Source organism: Taeniopygia guttata, chromosome 12 (genome assembly GCF_048771995.1).
Source record: "Taeniopygia guttata chromosome 12, bTaeGut7.mat, whole genome shotgun sequence".
NCBI classification, from domain to species: domain Eukaryota; kingdom Metazoa; phylum Chordata; class Aves; order Passeriformes; family Estrildidae; genus Taeniopygia; species Taeniopygia guttata.
In genome coordinates, this window is record NC_133037.1 from 15,809,245 (window position 1) to 15,831,066 (window position 21,822).

The window sequence follows — 21,822 nt, forward strand, 5'->3', positions numbered from 1 at the left end:
AATCAAGTGATAAGCTTGAAAAATTAATTCCCATAATCTTTCGTGCTCTGTGCAGGTCAATAAACTATTACACTAAAAGGCTGGGAAACTTTCTAGAAACATGAGTTGTTACAATGGAGATGGATGAGCCATTTTACTTCCCAAATTATACACAGCAGCATCTTTCTACACTCATGCCTTTCACACCCTCACCTGTTGCCCATGGCAGAGCTGGAGTGGCAGAGCCAGCATCTCCCACCTGCCTGGGGTACAGTTCCAAACCATCCTCCCCAGGAACATCCCCTCTCCTCACCATCTGGCCTCATCTTGACTGTTTCCTGACTCCTTCCAGCCTACATTTTGGGCACTTTGATGGAGTCAGGAATCATGAGCTGCCTACAGAGGGATAATGTGTCTTGGTGGGGCCAATTCAATTTTCATCATCTTCAGAACTTCTTTTAAACTTAAGATTCTTTTGAAAACCACCTTATTTTAAATGAAATTAGGAATAACTGATAGCCCCCCAGTTGGCATGTGGTGATTTGATGGTGACCCTGACCTGGATGGATGTTCCCACCAGCAGCACCCAGTCTCCCTGGAGCCAGGAGCTAGGAACTGGCTACAGCTGCTGGGGTGGAAGAGCTGCAATTCTCCATCTCAAGAGTAAATGCAGCAAGAATGAAGCTGAGAAGCCAAAAGGGAATGAAATTATGAAGTTCACATAAAATGGTTGCTTAAAAAAAATAATTAGAAAATCATATGCATCACATATTTACTCAATTTAATAGGATCTGTGAAGGCATTTCCTTCCCAAGCTGCCCTTTCTGCAGACAGATATATGCCTGTGGGACTTTGTGGCTCCTGAAGCCACAAGAGGAACCACCTCACTTAAACCCTTCAAGTAATCTAAGAAGCTCCACTTTAAGAGTAGTTTGGGGCCACTGCAGAAACCTGCTCCTCTAAAGGCTGGCAACACTCCCCTGACTTCCAGCCTGAAGAAAAACCCAGATTTGTTAAAAATACTTCTGCCTAGCTCGTTTGCTCCTCTTCTCCTCACGTCCTATTTGCTCTCGGCAAACAGATGACTGTTGGTCATACTTAACAGCTCTGAGTAAACCAGGGAATTATGTAAAGAGGGGAATTTCACAGCTCCTTCGCAGACCCGAGTGGGGGAGTTTGCAGCCAGTGGGATCTGCTGCCACAGCTCCCAGCACTCAGCCATGCACATCCCGGGGATCAGCCCCACTGCCTGGACCCTGCCCTGGCTTGGACAGAGCCCACACCTGCAGAGCCACACCACCAGTCTCTCCTCATACCCACAATCCACGCTTTGTGGGGTTATTCCCAAACCAAATACCGGTAGGGCTGCTTTTCTTTTCTTTGAGAATATTTGGAATCAAACAAACCCCTCTGAAATCAATGCTTATTGCTTCAACAGGCTTGGGAACCAGGTGCTCTTTGAGCTCCAAACAATTAAAATATCCTAACCAAAAAAAAAAGTCCTAAAACAGCCCTTCATGTTGGAGCTCAGAGACTGCTACTTATCTCCCAGTCATGACACAAATAAAGCCCAAAGGCTGCTAGCTGTGGCATGGGACAATACAAAGCATTCAGTGATCCCATCTGAAAATCCCAAAACAGATATCTGAAATTAAGAAATCCCTCTTATCGCTCCCAAAGGTGTCTCCAATTCCCTAAAACCCCCCTTTGTGATCCAGTGTTTTGTTGTACTCTCTCTTCCAGTATCCCATGGCAATGAGGTGTCTGGGCTAACTGTGCAAAACATCTCCTCTGCACCTCCCAACCTCACCTTTCTTCTGGGTTTTGTGTTGTGAGAAACACAAAGCAGATGAAAGATTGTGCTCTGCTGTGTGTTAGGACACAGAATGATTCCCACCCTGTCCTTGGTATTCACATTTTTGGTGCAAAGAGGCCCCCAGAAAATCTGCCTTTGAGTCTTTTCATCATTCCAGGGAAAAGGGAGGTGGAGGCGGTCCTATATCTTCTTCCTTACAGTAACTCCTTCACAAGGAAATCACGGGAGAGGGCATCAAGAGATGAAACAGCATGAAGGACTTGGACCGTTCTCTAGAGACTTAAGCTCTTCTAATGTAGGGTTTATTTCACTTAAACTATCCAAAATTTGGTCATCCAGTCTCAGCAAGTCACCATCTGCCCCAGGTGGGAGATGAGCATCTCCAGGATGAGAAGCCAAATCCCTTGCAAGGCATCACCCTGATACCTTGCCACTCTTTCCATCAACTTGGAGAGATAAAGCTGAAACTAGGGTGGGGAGGGGGGTAGATAAACCCTCCCTTTCCATTCCCAGAGGCCACGGCATGGCCAGCAGAGGGTCCCTGTGCTGAGCAGCCTGGGCAGAGCAGAGGCTCCCTGAGCACAGCACCGCTCACCCACAGCACGCTGCCTTATTTTAGCAGGCAGAGCAGATGGCAGTGGGAAGATGAGGAGGCAAAGCAGCAGTGAAGAGAACACTTTGGAAATAAAGCCCCATGCTCTGCTGAGGGGTCTGGTGCATTTTCATGGTTGTAGCCAGAATCAGCTTTGAGGCAGCTCAAGGCTTTGCTGGTGGGGGACCTATAGCCATGGAGCAGAGAGACAGGCAAAAGCCTGCCCTGGTTCCCAAATACTGCTTGGCACAGACAGGGACAGCTGGCGCTGGCTCAGCACAGCCTCAGTGAGGCAGAAACAGAATTGAAATAATCCTCAGCATAGGAGGCAGAGCCCTTGCAGAGCCTTCCAGCCCTGGCAAGAGGGTGCTTGGGCTCCACTGGCTTCTGCTCATGGGGCTGAGGGAAGCTGGGACCATTCCCTTCCCCTGTATCACCATGGATTTTTGAGTGGCTGAGCCTGAACAGCTCTCAGGTCTGGATCTTCCCCGCCTGAAACACAGGAGATGCTCTGCAGAGCACCCTGGGTTTTGTACCTCTCTGAGCCTCTGCAGAGCTGGGGACCACGGCAGCAGCACACAGGGACCAGTCCAGAGCTGAGCCTGGACTGCAGGGTATGCTGGGGACGATGGTTTACTCACACCTGCCCTGTGCCACCTGCCAGCACAGCCCCCTGTGCCCAGAGGCTGAACCCACAGCACGGCTGCCAGGATGCCCAGAGACACCATCCACAGGGGACAAGAGCCGTGACATCCCAGCTTCCTCCTGTCCCCTTCACCGGGTTCCATGTCCACTGTGACCAGCAGCATAAGCACAGCAGTAACCACAGCCGTGTCCCCACATCCCTGTGCCTCCACTCAGCCGTCCCACACACAAAATGTAACTACAGCAGCTGCACCTTTCCAATTGTTTCTCTTCCAAACACCCCAGAAAGTTGTTTAAGTTGCAAAGTATTACCTGGGGCTTTCTCATGAGATTCTTAATTAGCTGAAACGATTTGCTTTGTTGGGGAATGGCTTCCAGGAGCTCCTAAAGAGCTTTAAAATCAGCTCTAGGAACAGCCTCAGAAGGGAAATGCATTTCAGCTGGGCAGCAAGTCCAGCAGCTGGCTACACCTCTGCCCACCCCCACCCCAGCAAACTCCATTCTGCCATACAAAAAAACCAAAGCAATTTTTAAAAAAAAGTTTGATATTTCTTTCTGTTAGTGCAGGAGGCTCCCCTGGCTGAGCTTCTCAAGCTGCTGTTTTCAGGCTGGGGGCACATTTCATTCCTGGATTCCTGGCATTGCCCTCGCTGGGAATTCCAGCTCCTCGCTGCTCTCAGCGCACCTGTGCTTGGCTGTGACTGCATCAGGACCATAAACCAACCACCATTCAGTTTGCAAACAACAATTTAACAACCAATGTTAAATCCAAGGAGGATGTTTTTTTCAAAGAGAAGGTGCCAGCATTCCTATTAATGGGCTGCTTACTTGTAACAGCTCATTTTGTGTACTGCCTAGATCACACTTCTCTAGGTGCCATTTGAAGGAACATATTTAGAAACTCTTGGCAAAGTACACAAAGTAATAAATAATTTTGGATGTCCTTTTGCCAGAGGGCAGTCACATGAGCTCCTGCTCAGTTTCCTGAGGGTGTGGCTATGTTCCTGCTTTAAACTTTGTGTCCCATTTCTTATCGATTTTCTTATGCCTGGCCAGGGTTGCCTTTGAAGTTTGGGGGATTTTACATTAAAATTAATTGGATGGCAGAGCAGCCACTTGTAGGTGGAGCCCTGTATCATCACCCCCAGCGCTGGAGGTAATCAGCCCCAAGTAGATGCTGGCATTCCCTCTGGGAGATCATGGAATCCTAGAATACTTTGGGTTGGAAGGGACATTCAAGATCATCTAGTTCCACCCCCCTGCCATTGCCAAGTATACCTTCCACTAGACCAGGTTACTCCATGCCCCATCCAGACTGTCTTGAACACTTCAAGGATAGAACATCCAGAGCTTCTCTAGACAACCTGTGCCAGGGCCTCACCATCCTCACAGCAGAGAGAAATTCAGTTTGCACTGGAGTAATCAATGTCCTTCGGAAGAAGTCAAGCCCCTGGAGACACTGGAACCCTTGCTGGCCCAGCCTCTGGCACTCTCCTTAGTTTTTTCAGTTTCTCAAGGGACATTTCCTTAATAACTCCTCATTTTCTCAGGGAATGATCACACATTTGATGGAGCATTTTATCCCCTGGTGGCTTCTAAATAGTGCTTATGTTCTCTAAATACTTCAGGGTGAACACACAAGGGAAGGAAAAGCAGAAGCCCAAGCTCTGGAAACGCCTTTCCACTTGCTCACAGGAGCAGGAAAAGGATAAAAATTGAAGAAGGAGTGCAATCATTACTGGATCAAGCATAAGCATCTCTGTTAATGCCCTGGCTTACAATTACAATCACTTACATTAATAATGGCTAATCCCTCCTACCTCCCAATTGTTGGAAGGGACCTAGTTTACAGCCTTATGTGAAGAAAGAGGCTATGGAAGCATTTGGCTTTTTAAGGAATCCTGTCTCACCACCAAGGAAGCTGCAGCATGGCTGCTGTCTGCTCAGCGGAGCACCTGCTCTTAGGTACAAAAAAATAGGGACACATAGGAAAAGGAAGCTTTCAGTTGAAATGACAGGGGCAGGGATGATGATCTGTGCCGAATGGGTTAAGAGAGGGCAAGGAAATGAACAGGGAGTGGAAAATGGAGGAACCTATCATTCCCTTTTCTGCTCTGTGGAGAAAATGCAGATGGAGTAAGCCAGGGTTCACAAGATCCTGTGGCAAGGCTTTTAAGTAGGTAAGACGCAGATGAACTCCCTGGAGGGGATCAGAGTGCCTGTAGAAGTTTGGTACCCAACTCTTCCTCATGCCAGGATGTGGGTCCCCAGAAGCCATGCAAGAATTTCCTCTGGAAGAACAGAAAATTAGTATAAACAAACCAATTTCTAGCATCTGGGGCTTTGCCATCCAGCACCTGCCCTGGGGTGCCACGTGGGGACCCACCTTCTATGAGGACCTCACAACTCCAGAAGAAAAAGTGTCCCTGTGAAACATTTTCTACTCAACTTCCATAGCAAATGTCACCCAGAAAGGCATTCATCATGTGTTTCCACTCAGTCCCTGACCCCTGTGACAGAAAAATCATTGGAAAGATGGCTGTCAGGGGGCCACAGGCCACACTAACAGCTCCACTGCCGAGACTGAGAACCATTATCTATTAATGTAAGAATGTAACATTGTAATGTAAGAATGAAATGTTGCTCAAAATATCCATTCAGAGACCTTCCCAGGCTCAGAGTCCCGGTATGCCTCAAAGAACGAGCTTGCTTTCATTTTCTATTTCACTTTGGTGTTTATTTTTGCTTTAGGCTGGTGCCATCCACCTTCCACAGCTTATCAGCCCAGTAACCAGGCCAGGGGGAGGAGGAAGGAGCAGCTCCTTAGTGCACCTCCCTAGTCCATTCAGCTTTCTGCCTTTTCACATGCTGTGAGGTTCTGTGCTTTGAAGTAAGAGGCTGAAGTGCCCTGGCTGGCAGTGCTTGCTCCTCACTGCTGCCCAGCAGAGAATGGCTGCACTGGAGCCTGGCTGAGTCCCAGGCACTGCAGCACTGCAGCGCCCCGATTCCCCAGCAGCATTAATTAGACATTAATTATACAAGGCCTCCCTCTCCACCACAGAGGAAGGCTTTGTTTCACAGGAGTACAGAGTTCATGCTGCAAAGCAGGGAAACTTGAGGAGAGGGATGATGGTGAGGGCCCAGCTCCCCATTCCACATCTCCTGGTAGTGCCACCTGATGGGACAAGCTTGTGTCCCTCCAGCAAAGCCCCACCAGCAACCTGATCATCCCTGCCCGTGATAGGGGGATTGGAACCAGATGGGCTTTAAGATCCCTTCCCACCCAAACCATTCAATGATCCTATGATTTAATGGAGGAAGAACAGGAACACCCAGCTGGCCCCCTCCTGAGCAGTAATTTTTAACCAGACCAATAATGCCATTTCTTTCCACAGAAGTAAATGTCGTTTCTTCCCTTGCCCAGCAGTGTTTTCTCAAACAGCCAGTATATACTCGGTGGGAGATGGGATCTCAGTCCTTAGCTTGCACGGCTCACCCCAGCACACGTGTAGTTGGGAAAACAGGGAATCCCAGCACACAGCAAGGGGAATCCTGAACTACAATGGTATGTGGAACAATGTTAAATCAGAGTGAACCGCTGCATTGGCTGAGTTGTAGAGGCCACAAACTGTCTTTCAGGTCCTGCTGATCCTTACAGAAGGACACAGCCTTCAATAGCACACTCTGATAAAGGCATGGACTTTTTTCAGCAGCACAGCACCAATGTCCTTCCACTGACCACTGCCCATGTGGGCTTGTCCTGCCCATGGACTTTATCAGCACAGTTTGGATGTGGCAAAAAAGGAATCAACATAAGAGCCTGGCCTGAACTAGCAAAACCCATCCCCAACAATCTCATCCCATCATCAGCATTCCCACTGGATTCTTTCCAAACGTGGCCACTCACTTCACCATTGGCAGCCCCTCTCCTCAATCTCATTTTGTTCCAAGGACCTTTTCAGATGTAGGATACAACTGAAAAAATGCCACTGGGCTCAACAGGAGAAACGATGGTGCTTTGGTAAGTGGATCAACACCAGCAAACTCAGTCTAAGATGCTCCCATCACAGCTGGAAAATTGAGCATCACCAACTGCAGCCCAGCCCTAAAGCTGCCTTCTTCTCAGCCCACTCAGAAATCCACTGTTACAAAGCCAATTAAACGCTCGATTAAGTGTCCCAACATGTTCCCAAATAAAGCATTAACATGGCATGTTATTAAAAAAAATAGAAAGAAGAAAGATCCAGGTTGTATAATGGTCTGTGAGCCCATCAGGATAAGCTGTGGCTGCTCACAGGGGTGGAAACAGGAGCTGAACAGCCAAATCCTCTCACCATCTCCCACTAAAAGAGCTGTTTCTTCTGTCTGCCCATCAAGCTTTAGACCAAGACTCTGATTTAGGCGGTCCCACCATTCTCATCATCTGCTGCTGGTACCTGCTCAGGGACCACCAGCCCCCACAGTGTTGCTCAGAACATGCTGCTCCAAAGGTTCCTCCAATCCAACTCCCCCTGCAAGGGAGAGGTCTAGGACACAGGAGCCCACACAATCCACCAAGCAGCCTGGGGTCAGGGGTCAGTGCTGCCATATCTACCAGACCCTAAGGAGCCATCTCATAAAGCTGACCATCACAAACATGATCCAAGTGCGATCCAAACCCCTCTGATCAAGCACTTTGTCTCCCAGCGTAGAGATGGCAATAACCTCCTGATGCTGGGTACCAGTCCCTGCACTGGGGACTGATTCTGAGCTTCTTCAGACACTCACTGTTCAATGCAAGGCACAGCAGGAGCAGGAATGAGTGTCCAGGCTGTCCCCATTCCCCTGAGAGCTCCCTGCCTCCTCTGTACCATTGCCTTCCTCTTCCCCTGCCTCCCTCCATCATCTCCTGCTCTTTTCTGCACCTGGCACAGCATTAGGAGGGCGACACAGGAACCCCCTCAATTTTCCCCCTTGCCAGCTGTGTGCCCAAGAGAGGTGTCCACTGAGGTCTGCACCAGCTTCCTGTGAGGGGACTCACCTAAGGGTGCTAAGAGGACATCTCTGGGTTGGTGCTGCAGTGGACATCAGCGATACTGCCCAAAGCAGCAGAGAGGCACAAGGCTCCTCGAGGCACAGAGCTCCAGGGCTGCCCCACCAGCGTGGCTGCTGGGCCTGACTTGCAGAAGCAAAGGCTTAGAAAACCCTGTGCTAGAACCAGGTGACCTGAATTTTGTGAATGAACTGGGGTTTTTTTGCTCTCCAGTACATATATATGAAACTCTTTCTGATATCTATAAAACACTATGGCAGCTTTAGCTTGTCCTGCTTCCTCTCTGTGCTTCCACTTTGCCTATTTTTGCTGCCTTCAACCTTTCATGTGCACAACAGTAACTCTTTTCAAAGCTTCTCAAGGTCAAAAAAGTCCCTAACAGGGTGCACTAGGGCAGTTATTGATCTTCTCTCAGCCTTTCCTGGAGCTGTTCCAAACTGTGAAACCTCAGTTGGGTGATGGAAAGTTACTCAGGCCCTTCCCATGTTGGTGAATTTTAATATTCATGGCACCCAACTGGTGAGAATATCCAATGCCCTTGCAGTGATGGCCCCGTACGTCTGTGTCCATGTCCCTGCTGCAAGGTCACTGTCCCTGTCTGCTCAAGGATGGCTTGAGCAACTTTCTGAAGGACGACTCTGTGGGAGTTTCACAGACAGAATACCATCACCCCTGAGAAGCAGATGTGCAATACCTGCCAAAATAAGCATTTTCTGGGAAAAGCTGTCAAAACTTAGCTAGGGAGAAGAGCTGTCATGAGGACCTATTCATGTTATATGGGCAAAAAGCATTTCCCCAAACTTTTCCTTGTCACTTTCTAGGAAACCATAATCAATACCACAAAGATGAAATTTCACCACCAATTAAAGCAGAACCCACAGCGAGATGGTGGCTCCAAGAGCTCTTACAGACTATTGAGAAGGACAACTGCAGTGGAGACTCAGGTATCACGTGTGTCCTGCTGCCACCTCACCTCCAGCACTACAGGCTGGCCCAGAAGCAATATTGATCTCCCCAAAGCCAAAGGGCTGCCTGTTATAAGCCCAAATCTTTTGACTGCCTGAGCCACAGCAAGCACTCAGGCTTTGATCCTGACATATCCACTCACTTCCCAGCAAGACAACTCTGGAGACACCTTGGCACTGCTGGCCCTAGCAGCTTGCTAGCCCAGGAGCACAGCAATACAACAGGCAGCAGCTCCAAGTCCTAGGGCACAGCAAATGTGCTCTGGAAAACCAGCCTGGCATCAGAGAAGCATCGTTCATTCAAATATATCTTCATTTAAAAGGCAGAAATCCCCTACTTTGCTCAGCCACTGTCACTCCTCTCAAAATATTGTTCAATTTTATGAACCATTGAAAACAATCTGCAGTGTGGGCAGCGGTTGCCTCAGAAGTATCAATCAGCAGGGTCCACATACAGCTGACATTTGTCCCTTAATAATATAATTGCAGCTAAAACAAGAAAGGAACCTGGAGCTCTGGACTTTTTTACTGATTAAAGAAAGGAACAGCAGTGGCCAGAAGCTGAGAGCAGGCTGAGAGCAGGCATAGCAAGGCAAACCCCAGTGTGCAGAGCAGCCCCAGAAGTTCCAAAAACACAACCAGCAGAAGACAAGAGCCAGCAGCAGACACAGCACCTAATGGAGTTCTGCAGAAAATCCAGCCGTGAGGTCCAGCACAGAAACACGGACTGCATAAGTGGAGCACCTACAGATGCTCCTCATCACCCATCAGGTGGGACCCCATTCTTAATTCAGACTTGTCTGCAAGGTTAGGATGACCCCAGCCCCATGCAGGAGGAGCTGTTGGGGAGCCTAGTGCTGCCCAGCCCAGCAGCAGGAACCAGCTTAATTACAGCAGGTTCAGAAAACTCCTGAGTCACAGCGAGCTGTTAATTACCAGCCTTTAACAGGATTTGAGGGCTCAGGCCAGCGAAACCGCCTTCCTCTCCTGCAGAGCCACTATGCAGAGCTCTCAGTTTGACTTAAGTTTATGTGACTGACCCAAATATTCATACCCTCAGGGCTGGGGTATTGTTCAAAATCATGTTTTCTGCACAAAAATCTAGGAGAAACCCAGCAATTACTGCACCCTGTGCCCTGCATCTCTGGGTACCTCTTTCTCCTGCAGAAAACTCCAGGGTCCAACCCCCTGCCTACCTTTCAAGCGTGGCAGTTTGCTTTTCCTCGTATCCCTGGAAAGAGGACTCGGCCATCCTAGCACCCATCTGAGCTTCAGGGACACTGCAAGCTGTCATTGCAGGACACTTGACGTAGGGAAAACAGCCTCAAAAGGGTGTCTGACAACAGCTGCTCCCTGCTCCATCAGGAGCTGCAGAATTCTTCTGCCCTTTGAGCCTGGTAGGAACAACAGGACAATAACAGGACCTGGATTCCTAAGGGAAAATGATGCCTGAAAACTTTAAGCCCCTGTCCCTACTTGTCACTCACCCTCCCTGTCACCCTACGAAGGCAGGCAGCTCTTTGGGAAGCATTTCTGATCATCCCATGAAGGACACAGGGCTCTCTGAGATGGAGAGCTGCTGGATTCCCAGCACAGACACCTGCGCTCCAGAGGGCAGGAGGCAGGTTCTTCTTAAGGCACATATATCCTGCTTTTCTGCCTTGGAAGGAGAGGGGAATGGCCCCAGACGACAGACCGGGGCTGGAATTTCCACCCCAGGACAGTGCTGAGCTGGAGTCTCTCTTAACCCCGCTAATCCTCTTTGCTTGGGAGCTAATTACATTCCCAGCGAGAGCAGGGAGCCTTGGGAAGGGGGCAGGGAGGCAATACAGGCTCCTGGTGCCGGCTCCCCCGGCTGCGAGGGCAGGTGAGGCAGGAGCCCGACGCTCCTCCCTGCTCTTTTTAGCTCTTCTCTGAAACGTATGTGCCGACACCAAAATAATTTTGGCACAAAACCTTTCCTCGGCTCTCCTTCTCTAACCCATCCTCCGGCTGCCGGCAGCGACACCCTGTTCTGCACAAAGGCTGATCTCAGAGAGCTTTTTCCATCTCCCTGAAGTCGTTTTCCCAGGCATTCCTCCTTGCAGCCGAGCGCAGGAGCTGCCGCGGCTGCTTCTGCAAGTAGGGCAGGTCAGCCCCATCCTCAGCATCAGCATCTCGAACCTGAGCAGTGCAGCAGCCCACCCAGGGGAGCTGTTCTGCTCAGAGACCAATTTTATGCTGCGGGAGCTCTTGCATCGTGATGAAAAGAGAGGTCCGGGGCTTTCCAGACAGTATTTGATACAGGGATCACAAACACTCTGCAAGAAATCCATCTGAATGGGCTGGTTTGTACCTGGCTGCAGGTACAAGGGGAGCAGCAGAAGGGCATGTCCCATGAAGGGCTCAAGAAAACACTGCTCCTGTGATACCACACCCAGGATAATCACAGAATCCCAGATTTTAAGGGACCTTAAAGCTCATCTCATTCCACCCCCCTACCATGAGCAGGGACACCATTCACTGTATCAGGTTACTCAAAGGCCCATCCAACCTGGCCTTGAGCACTTCCAGGGATGCAAAGTCCACAGTTTCCCTGGGAAACCTGTTCTTGTGTCTCACCAACATATGATAGGCATTTACTATATTATATGTGCATATAATGCATGTAATAAGGAGTCCAAGAGCATTAACTGGTGAGATTAGACAGGGCAATGCAGCAGCACCACCTATGACAACATAAGTGTTATAAAAAAGGGGTTATTTTTACAATGCATGGGGCAATCAAGGGAAAAAAAGCAGTTTTAGCATCTGGATGGGGTATGGCGAGTACCAAAAATCAGTAAGAGGACTCTCCTGAGGGTCAGGTGCCCATTGGAGGTCACAGCCTGGCACCTGGGAATCAGCAGTGTTCTGCAATGAAACTTGTCACCGCTCCTGTTTCAGGCTGGTTAATTAGGCAAAGGGGCATCTTGCCATGTTTATTTAGTAACACAACATGCATAGTTCATTTGTTCCTAAATACAAAACCCCTGGAGTCAATTGGGGTCAACTGGGGTTACTGGGAGAACATCATGCAAGCACAAGGGCAATCACGCTGCAAGCCAGCTCTTGCCAGATCACTTGTTCCCTCAGCAGACTCTGCCATAAACAGGAGAGATTTCCTACATCCCCAGTGAAAAGATCCAGCACTCGGTCTTCCTGCAACAGAAACCTCTTCCCTTCCTGCATGGCATTGGGCTGAGGCTGTAGGGAATTTGGGAGAGTCCCAGAGTGTCATCTCTGGCTTGAGAACATCTCACAGTACTGCTCCCAGGATGCAGCTCCTGGAGGAGGTGTGAGGAGGTAGGAGGAAGCTCCAGGCACCTGTACTCCTGGTATTTCACATAAACAACTTATTTAAAGCTGGGTAATTATGGTAAAGCTGGATATTATGTCAAGCATGCAGAGGAAGTGGAAGTCAGGCACGCTTCTGGAATTCCTCTGCTGGTCACAGCTTCCAGAGCCATAAGCCACCATAGTCCACATCCCATTCTCCTGGGATGTACTGCCAAAATGCCACCCTTATCCCTAAACTCTTCACATGCCCTAGGCTTCCAGTCCTCACCAGCACCTTTTGATCATGCCCACCAAGACCCAAAGCCAGAGGAAAGCCAGTGTTGCTGGCAGATCTGTAAACTCTGGGCTCAGAGGCATGACCCAGCTTCTCATGTGTGGGATACTCTTGGAGCATCCTTCACCTGCATAAGCATCAGTCTACAGTGGAGCAAGGACAGTAAGTTACAGAAGCACAAGTTACCCTTTTCTTTGGGTAGCTCAGCACCTATGCAGCTCAGACAGTGAGTTCACAGAAAACTAGCACTTTTAGTATTTTCTTCCATTTTGGTAGGTTTTGAGTGCACTTGGCTGAACAGAGTGCTGGGGAGGAGGCAGCTCCTTGGATACCTCCCCAGGCAGCTGCAGAGGGTGGGAGGGGACAGCAGGGACACAGAGCCTCCGACTCCATCTTTAGATCAGGAGTGGGATGGGAATGAAAATACCATGGGTATAATAACACATCTTTCCAGGGAAATCAGAAGTTTTAGGGGGTTGCAAGTAGGGGCAACAGCCTTTGCTGCTTTCTGGAAGTGACAATACAACTTTATTTGCAGGAAACACATGGTTTTACCATTATTTTCCTGCAAAACTCCATCCTTTTTCCAAAAACCAGGACACTGTGGGCCATGCCCTCTCCCTCCCTGTGACTGATGCTTTTTGGGCCCAGGGTGAAGCCTTGCCCAAGCTCCAGGTGTGTGTACAGAGTGTGCTGCCAATCTCACCCACAGTTCGAACTCCTCTGCACTTACCAGACTTGGGATCAAATCCCTCATTAGTTTTCACACAACTTCCAAGGACAGCTTATAGCTAAGGTCCTAATTCATCAAGCAATTAATGGATCAAGCCTCACTACTTCAAAGAGTGAATTCTGGTATTTGCATGAACCTCAGGGCTTGGGACAAGCCCATGTGAGCTGCAGGCAAAAAGAGATCAGACCACAGAGCAATTTTCCCAGAAGATCGAGCAAACCTAAAGCCCAACCACATTAACAGACCTTGTGATGCTTTCCTTTCCTCAGAAAGTTTTTGTTAAAAACATCCACAGCACAAGTGTTGCATTTCTTCCTCAACTCTTATAAAAATAAATCCCATAAACCATGCAGAGCTGGACAAAGGTTCAGTGTAAAGGGAAACAAAACCCATGACAGCACAACGCCCAGGGAAGACCTTGCTGTGGGTCTTAATTCCATGTGAAGGCTCTTAGATGTTGCAGGGATGAGCTGCAGTAAGAAACACTAAGAGGAGCATACATGCCAGGGTGGGTTTGCCCAAGGGTGTCTGAAGGCATTTGCTCAAGAGCTCTGGGAACCTCGGCAGAGTCCAGCCTTCAAAATCTGAAATTTAATCCCAGGTGTCAGTTAGTGATCCTGGAGACAAGGGCTGAGGAGAGCTCACCTTTCCCTGGTACATGCAGAGATCACCACGTTACTGGCTACAACCCAACCCCAAATTAATTCTCTAGTTAATTAATTAGGAGCCAGGTGCCAGCAAGCATTAAAGCCTTTTCACCAATCCATGAGCTTTCTGAAGCCTGGGAACACATTGCTGCCCAGGGGCATGCCAACACGGGGTTCAGCCCTACCCAAAGAACAAACACTTGGACAGCTTTCCTCACTCAAGGCCCCAGGGCAGGGTGCAGGCAGTGGTGGGAGCAACAGCAGGGGAAGAGCACTGGCATTGAAAACAGCATTGTGTACACTGAAATGGCCATCTGGGGGGTTTGCACCTCCACAGACACTCTGGGAAGGCATCTCCTCCACTGCCAACGTGACCACTAGTGAAGCAGTGGCAGCAGCAGCAGCTTCAGGAAGAACAGAAAATTACTGGGTATAATTGACACTGCAGGGAGGAGCCAGGCACATAAAATGCAATTATCTGCCATGAAACAGATCCAAGATTAGCAATCCTACTTCTGGTCATTTCAAGTTCCCATTAACTTCTCCATGTGCTGATGTTATCAATTCTGTGTCTTAACTGTCTGTGAGCTGCAGCACTTCCAGGAGCAAGCCCTGGGCCTCCCCTGGTCAGGGTCTCAAATCACTTGTCCAGGAGGGGGTGAAGGGCCTGGAAGATGTCCCTCTAGCTCCCAAGGTGGAAGGGGTCAGAGGATGCTCCAGCTGAACCAGTTGCACTACTCTCCTCTCTAGCCACCAGTGGCTAGAATTGGCTATGGTGCTTCTTTGGTGCTTGGGAAGATGATCTCTGTGGGCATCACAATTCAGAGACATTCTCAACTATAACAGGTAAGATTGGATGGATTTCAGACTATCTCAGTCTCTGTTCTCCTCTCCTTGCACTCCATCTCAGCAGGCTGCAGAATTCACCATCCAATTCACATCCATACAACACTGGGCATCCCCACATCCACCCAATGAACAGCCCATTCCATTGTCCTGCACCCAAGCTCCTCTTGCTGAGGCCCTGGCACTTTCTTCCCCTGTATCATCATCCTTGCTGCCTCACCATTTGAGAATGCAGGAGCTGCAGAACATCCCTCATCAGCCTCATCTCCAGTCTGGCCAAGGCCTCCATCCACAGCAACAGGAGAAGGACACTAGTTGGTGACTGGCACTTGCATGACCTCACCCTTGGACACCTTTGGCGAGCAGTGGGCACTGCTGGGGGTGCCCTTAAAAACAGCCATGCCTTGTTCTGTTCCTTGCATGAAAACAGTATGAATTCAGTGTACACACATGAAATCCATGTCTTTGCCAAGAGGTGAAGGACAACAGACTCCAGCCCTGCAGCCTGCCCCAGGAGGAAACTGTCTTCAGCAGTTTTGTAAAGGCTTTTTTACAGACCTTTGAAAGCAAGCACCCCATCTTTTCTCCCTTTTAAGCAAGGAGAGAGCACGCACCCCTGGATCAGAAGATGCCCGCCCCCGCCAGCCCCCTTACCTCCACGAGGTGAGGCGTGGGGTTGAAGCCGCACATGTTGCAGACCTGCTGCCGGCAGGTTGTGCAGGTGTTGTAGTTGGGGGGCTCACTAGAGCCCACATTGATCTCCGCCTTGCAGAGGGGGCACGAGACCCTTGCTTTCGGCACTTCCTTTGGCTTGACACCCTGCTCCGCTTTGCCCGGCTTCGCCGCCGGCGCGGCACCAGCCCGGCCCTGTGCCCCTGGGGCTTTGGGACCAGCCTCTTTGCTGGCGTCGCTGAAGACAATTTTTGGAGGCACTTTGCCAGGAGACGGCTGGCTCGGAGCAGGGGCCTCTGGCTGGACAGACATGAGCGTGCTGGCCTGGGTCAGGAGGGATGCCCCGAAGCCGAAGAGCTTCCCTGTGAGCCCCTCCTGGGGCTGCTCTGGTGCTCCAGCCCCAGGGGCCGGGGCGGCAGGCTTTGCCCTTGCATCTCCTGGCGTCTTTCTCTGCTCAGAGGGGGAAGGCTTGGCTTGCTGATGCTGCGGGGAGGATCTGGCCTGATGCTGCGGGGAGGACCTGGCCGCCTCCTGAGGTTTTGGCTGTCCTTGGCCGTGCGGTTCCCTCTGCGGCGTTGTGGGCTGAGGTTTGGGTTGCTCTTGTGGCAGGGGGCGGGGGGCTGGTGGGGTCTTATCTGCAGCCGGGGGTTGCGGGTGCTTGGCTGGGGACTGGGAGGGGGACGGCGAAGGGGAGTGCAGCTGCTGCTGGCTCTTGGAGCGAGGAGCGGTGGTCATGTCCATCCCCAGCGCCCGCTGCATCTGACAGTTCAAGCACAGCCACTCCTTCACCTGTGAGACAAGGAGAGCACATGGGCAGTGAATGATAGGTAGGCACAGCTGTCTGCAGGTAGCCCCAGCACACCCTTACCTCTCCCCAAGCAGACCCCACATAGCCACAGGAACCAGTCATCAGCCCCTGAAAGACATTCTGGTACCGTGTTCTTCTCTAGCAGTACCTTGCAGTCAGGGCAAGCAGCCCCCATCTGTCACAGGTACCCATGGCACAGCAAGCCAGCATGAACGCCAGCTTTAATTAGCCTTGGTCTGCTTCCAAGGCTTCTGCTGCGAAGTGACTGCTTGCCATGAGGCTCTGCCTCTCCTGGGGAAAGAGGGGCCTTTCTGAGGGCTCATAGCTCCACCAACTCCCAAAGCCCATTTTTTCCCTCCTGCTTGGTGACCAGAGATACCAAAGAGAATAGCCAAGGCTAAATGAGGAAACACCACTGTGCCATGCTCAGCATTCCCTGGGGCTAGCAGAGATGGATTTTCTGGAATCAGAAGATGCCCACCTCAAAAGATGGGAATCTTCTGGAATCAGAAGATGCCCACTCCATCTCAAAATTTGGCTCTGGAATGCTATAAGGGAGTGCAAAGAGTGCTGCTCCTTGCACAGTGCATCTGCACTTCCAGGAAGGGAAGTGCAGGCTGGGGAGCAAAGGGTTAATTTTCACTCTCACCATAATGAACTTTTGCATGCAAATGAAAAATAGAACAGTTCCCTGGCTAAGTGGTGATAAACGAAAGACTTTCCCCACGAGAGATGTTCCCTGTGACACACTAATGTCTAAATTAAGTTAATTAAAGAGGCTGTAGAGCCTTTCCGTATGAGGAATCACCAGGATGCTCAGCAGCTCCACAAGTATTAATATACAGCACAGTCAGCAGGACAGCCAGGTCTGCTTGCAAAAGACTTCTCTGAGACAAGCAACTAAGGTGGCAAAAAGGACCAGAATATTCTCAAAAACCAGAGCAGACACAGAGCCTGGCAGGGGCAGCACCCAACAGCTCCTGGGCCTTGTGCTCTCTGCAGGCTGCACATCCCACAGGCCTGCACCCACTGCACAAGGTGTGGATTTTCCTGCCTTTCATTCTGGAAACCATCTCTTCATTCCAGTGTTATGGATCACCTCTAAGGCTCAGCTTAATCCCTGCTGCACAGACATTAATCACCTTGCCCAGTCCCACAGCTCCAGGTCTGCCTGGCCTTTTGGTCCTACGGTTGGAGGCAGGGGTGATTCATAACCTGGCCACAGAGCTTTTCCCCCTGTACTCCAATCACACAAACAGGCACATTTCAACCTTTTTGTGCTTGCAGGAGCTGCCTGCAGAGATGCAGCTGGGTGTTATTGTAGGTCTCATGATGGGGCATGATGGCAAGTTCTCAAGAGGTGAGGTAGATAAGCCCTAAACCCCCTGTTACAAGTTCCCTCACTAGAAGGGTTCTCATAAAGGCCAGCTTTCAAATAATAAACTTTTAAAACCAGAGGAAATTCAGATCAGCTAGAAAAGCTGGGTTCAAATTCATGGGGGGTGGATGAAACCTCCACCTGCCCACCACACCCCTCTCTGCCCAGCACATGCCGGGTGCCAAGGCTTGGCATTGCCTCCAGCAAAACTCTCCCCATCACCTTACAAGCCTGGCTGCACATCAGCTCTGTGCTTTTCCCAGACTTCCCTGTACTTGCTGAGCTCCCACGCCACTCTCTACACCAGCCTCCGCTCAAGTCCTTGACTTGGAGCCGAGGGAAAACAGCCTCAATTTTCCCCAGCAATTTTGCGCTACATTTTAGTTTCTCCAAGCTGTTCCAAAGGAGCCACATTATATTTAGTTCCTGAAAATAGTACTTTAGTTTTTATAATTTCTTAGGGTCTTGCTGCCTCTCTTCTGACATCCAGAATTTCTTGTGTTATTTTTGCTTTCACACCCCCTGGAATTTTTTCCCACAGTTCTATTTCAAGAGAGTGTCTACCAAAATCCCATCAGCTTTGCCCACCATCCCCATCAGCTCAAATTAAGGGAGAACAAATCCTTTCTATTCAGGTTCTTGTTCCCAGGATGCAAGAAATTCAAATCTTCCCTCTCCGCATAATCTCTTTCCCTGCACTTTAAGACCCTTAGTGAGGTGGAAACTGGGGGAAGAGGAGATCCACTCCCTCCCTGTGCCACACACAGCCCCCCACTCTGCCTTTGGCCAAGGCTCCTCCAGGAAAACCCAGGCAGTGGGAGGCACTGTGCCTGGCTCCTGGGGCCACAGGAGCTGCGTATGCCTCATGGACAAGCCCACCAGGACCTCCCTCAGCTCAGGGCTGAAGAACAATGGGATCATTGTAACTTTCTCACTTTTCACAATGAACCTACCACCCAGATAGGAAGAAGCCAGGGGGTGTTTTAGATGGGATAGGAGCATCCAATTGCCCTTGGTGACTTGGTGAGGAACTGCTGAGGAACATCTGTCCTGGGGAGCAGGAGAAAGCTGCAGGAAATACAGTGGGGCACGAGCTCCCAGAGCAAGCATTTGAAATGTAAATTGAGTTGGGATTATCACAAATTGCCTGGCTGGCCTCCACTGATGCAACCGATGACACACCATGTGGGTTACACAGATCAAAGACAACTTAAAGGATGCTGCAGGGAAAATAGCAAAGAGGAAGGGCTGAGTTGTCTTGCCAAAGATCCTTCCCCTAAGGAGGAGAAAGGAGAAGAGAAAAGCCTGGGTGATAAAGAAATAGTATAAAAAAATCTTTCTTTTCATACTCTTTTCCCCTACTTCTCTCTATGTTTTCTGGGCATCTTCCCCCTGCATGATGAATCTGCAAGCTAGAAGAGAAACATTTATTAGAGGATGGTGATGCAAGTCAATTAAATAATCCCATACCATCTATTTCTGTGTCCTGTTTGCCCAATTCTTCACCAAATCAAATGTTTCAGGGGTTGGATTAGTAAAGGTTTACATCTTCCTAGTAAAGATTTACTTTTCCTAGAAAGGACGGGGGTCCATCACTGGGTGGAGATGGAAGAGATGCTAATGAGACAGATATGATGGACATGCTGTAATCACTGTCCTGGAACATTTGGGAACAAAAAGGATTACACTAGTTATGAGGATGAAGTGTTTCCGTCCTATTAGCAATCGAGAAGAACATTCAACAACATCTACCAGCACCAGAAGATATTTAAATTTGGCAGAACTGAATAATTTTGCATCCAAGAGCTCTAAAAGAACTAAGAAAACTGCTGTGTGCTGATGTTCATTTTTAAGAGGAAATTTTAGGAGGCTGGAAGAGTCTTCTGCTTGAAGAAGGCAAAGGTAGGGCCTGCAGGGGACAAGAAGACAGACATCTGTCCAAGGCAGACAGTGCAGAGAACTGAAGGACACACAAACACGCCCATCAACATGGGTTTAGGGAAAATAGGTCACAGCAAAGCAAACCTGATTTTATTCTCTGCACATCTGGTATTAGTAATGCACAGAAGCAATATCCTTGATGTCCAAAAGGTGTTTTGACCTAGTATTGTATGACATGCTGACAAAAATAAAAAGCACTACAGAATATGAATAGTGAATATGCTAAATGGATTTCAGACTGGTTACCTGGCTGAGCTGGGGGCAACAAGAATTCACCGCTGCCAAGGTATCATCATGTCACTATGGCCAGCACCACTCACACACAGTGGATTTTGGCAAAACCACTGAATCAGAATGGTTTTGGTTGGAAGGGACTTTAAAGATCATCTTGTTCCAGCCACCCATATCTTAAATATTGATGAAGATGAGTCTCTACTGCCTAGCAAACCTGTGTTCAATCCATGCAGGAAGCCTGGAGCTGGAAGGAGGACTGAGGAGGTGGCTCAGCCTCCTCTTGCAGCACCAAGGGACTCCTTCCAGAGCCCTCCATGGTTCCACACCGACATTTTAAGGAGATTACTAAAACACTGCAGGAGATAAAGGCCGGATCTGTAAGAGTGATTCTAGGGATGCAGAAAATGTCTGAAATGAGAGAATTGAAGAGGTTGATCTTTTTCGTTTATCAAAGAGAAGATTAAGAAGTGACTTGATTACGATATAGCAGCACATTCAGTGGAAACAATATCAGGTACTAAAAGGTTGTTAATTAGGCAGAAAAAGGCATAAAAAGAACTAATGACTGGAAGTGGAAGCCAAATATATTAAGCATCACTTTTAACAGCAGATGTTTCTAACCATTAAAGCAAATTATACACATGCTGTTGGGCTCAGCAGAAGACACAGGGAGGTAAAGCTTGCAGGCCTTTTATCTATAGTGTATTTTATGCCTGTTCTGGTCTCACAAGCATTGATAGCTTGAACCATCCCATCTGTACAGACATTTGGAATGTCTGTATCTGATACCTGAGCTGCCCCAGCCTGCATGCAGTTCCCAACACACCTACGACCACCAGCCTTACCCTTCCCACCACAGAGCCCTCCAATACCCCAGAATATTCCTCAAAACCCCCTTCCAAATCTTACTATTCCCCAGTGCATGGGTAGGTCAGCAAGTGGCAGTGCTCTCTGGGTCACAGCTGCCAGATGTGCCTCCCCCCTCAATGCTGTCCTGTGAGCACCGACCATTTGCAAATCCTGTTAGGAATGAAAACTTTTAAATCAGTGGTTTCTTTTAAAAAATTGCAGCAGGAATATCCACAGAACGTGCTGGCTCTGCCCAGTGCAGATTTAAACACTGACAAGAATTGTAAACTGAATATACAGATACACACACACATATAAAATTACAGGCATGGTGGCCTAGATTGTGACCCTCTGCAGAGCAGGTACATAAGAGGGACCAAGATCCATCCCTGTGCACTGTGGTTTCCAAATAATCTAGAAAAAAAGTCAAGAAAAGCACACATTTAAAAAGGATCTGAAATGATAGACACAGCTTGAGTCTGTAAGGCTTCTGCAGTTATTCTAACACCACCTATTTTAGGAGACTATGTGAAAATAGCCCATCCCCAGTATTTGTTACCAGATGTGAGGGAGCGCTGGTTATGTGCAGGTTGTTTTGTTCCCCTGTGGTAAGACAATACAGCTCTAAAAGTATCTTGAGTATGGAGTTCAGCCTTTGCAGTGGGCAGAAGCTTTAAAATGAGCACTGTAAGCAGAAAAACATTGCAACTGAACATCCAAGATATTTTCATGCCAAAATTTGGGATTATAATTAAGAATAATTCTGTCTTTGCTGAGGGTTGGTTATTTTGGACCATTTGGAGGTCACCCAGGATGTTATCCTACTACAGAAGAATAATAAAACCAAAAAGGAGAGACCATATTTAGATCAACATATTTATGACTTGGGAGATTTGAAATGGAATGGTTCCTCACCAGCTCTATCCATTTAGACCTCACTGCAGCCAAAGCCATCAGCCTCACTAACTACACACCCCCATGTCAGAGGAGGCCACTGGGCTCAGTCCATCTGACCTGTTTTAAACAATTATTTCAGACTGGAAAGAACAGGTCCCAAGTAATCTTGAGTCCAGCATGATCAATCCCACCCAAA

The 21,822-nt window shown here is 49.0% G+C and overlaps 1 protein-coding gene across 3 annotated transcripts in view; it reads right to left on the reverse strand.

The window, feature by feature from the left end:
* Window positions 1–21,822, reverse strand: part of BSN (bassoon presynaptic cytomatrix protein) — an 88,789-nt gene that overhangs the window by 27,571 nt on the left and 39,396 nt on the right. For 2 of the 3 annotated variants that reach the window (XM_030283536.4, XM_030283535.4), the window contains exon 3: window positions 15,502–16,308. The exons of the other annotated variant lie outside the window; for it this stretch is intronic. In XM_030283536.4, coding sequence (XP_030139396.4) covers window positions 15,502–16,308 — 807 coding nt within the window. The remainder of the gene's footprint in view (window positions 1–15,501; window positions 16,309–21,822) is intronic. 3 annotated transcript variants of the gene reach the window in all.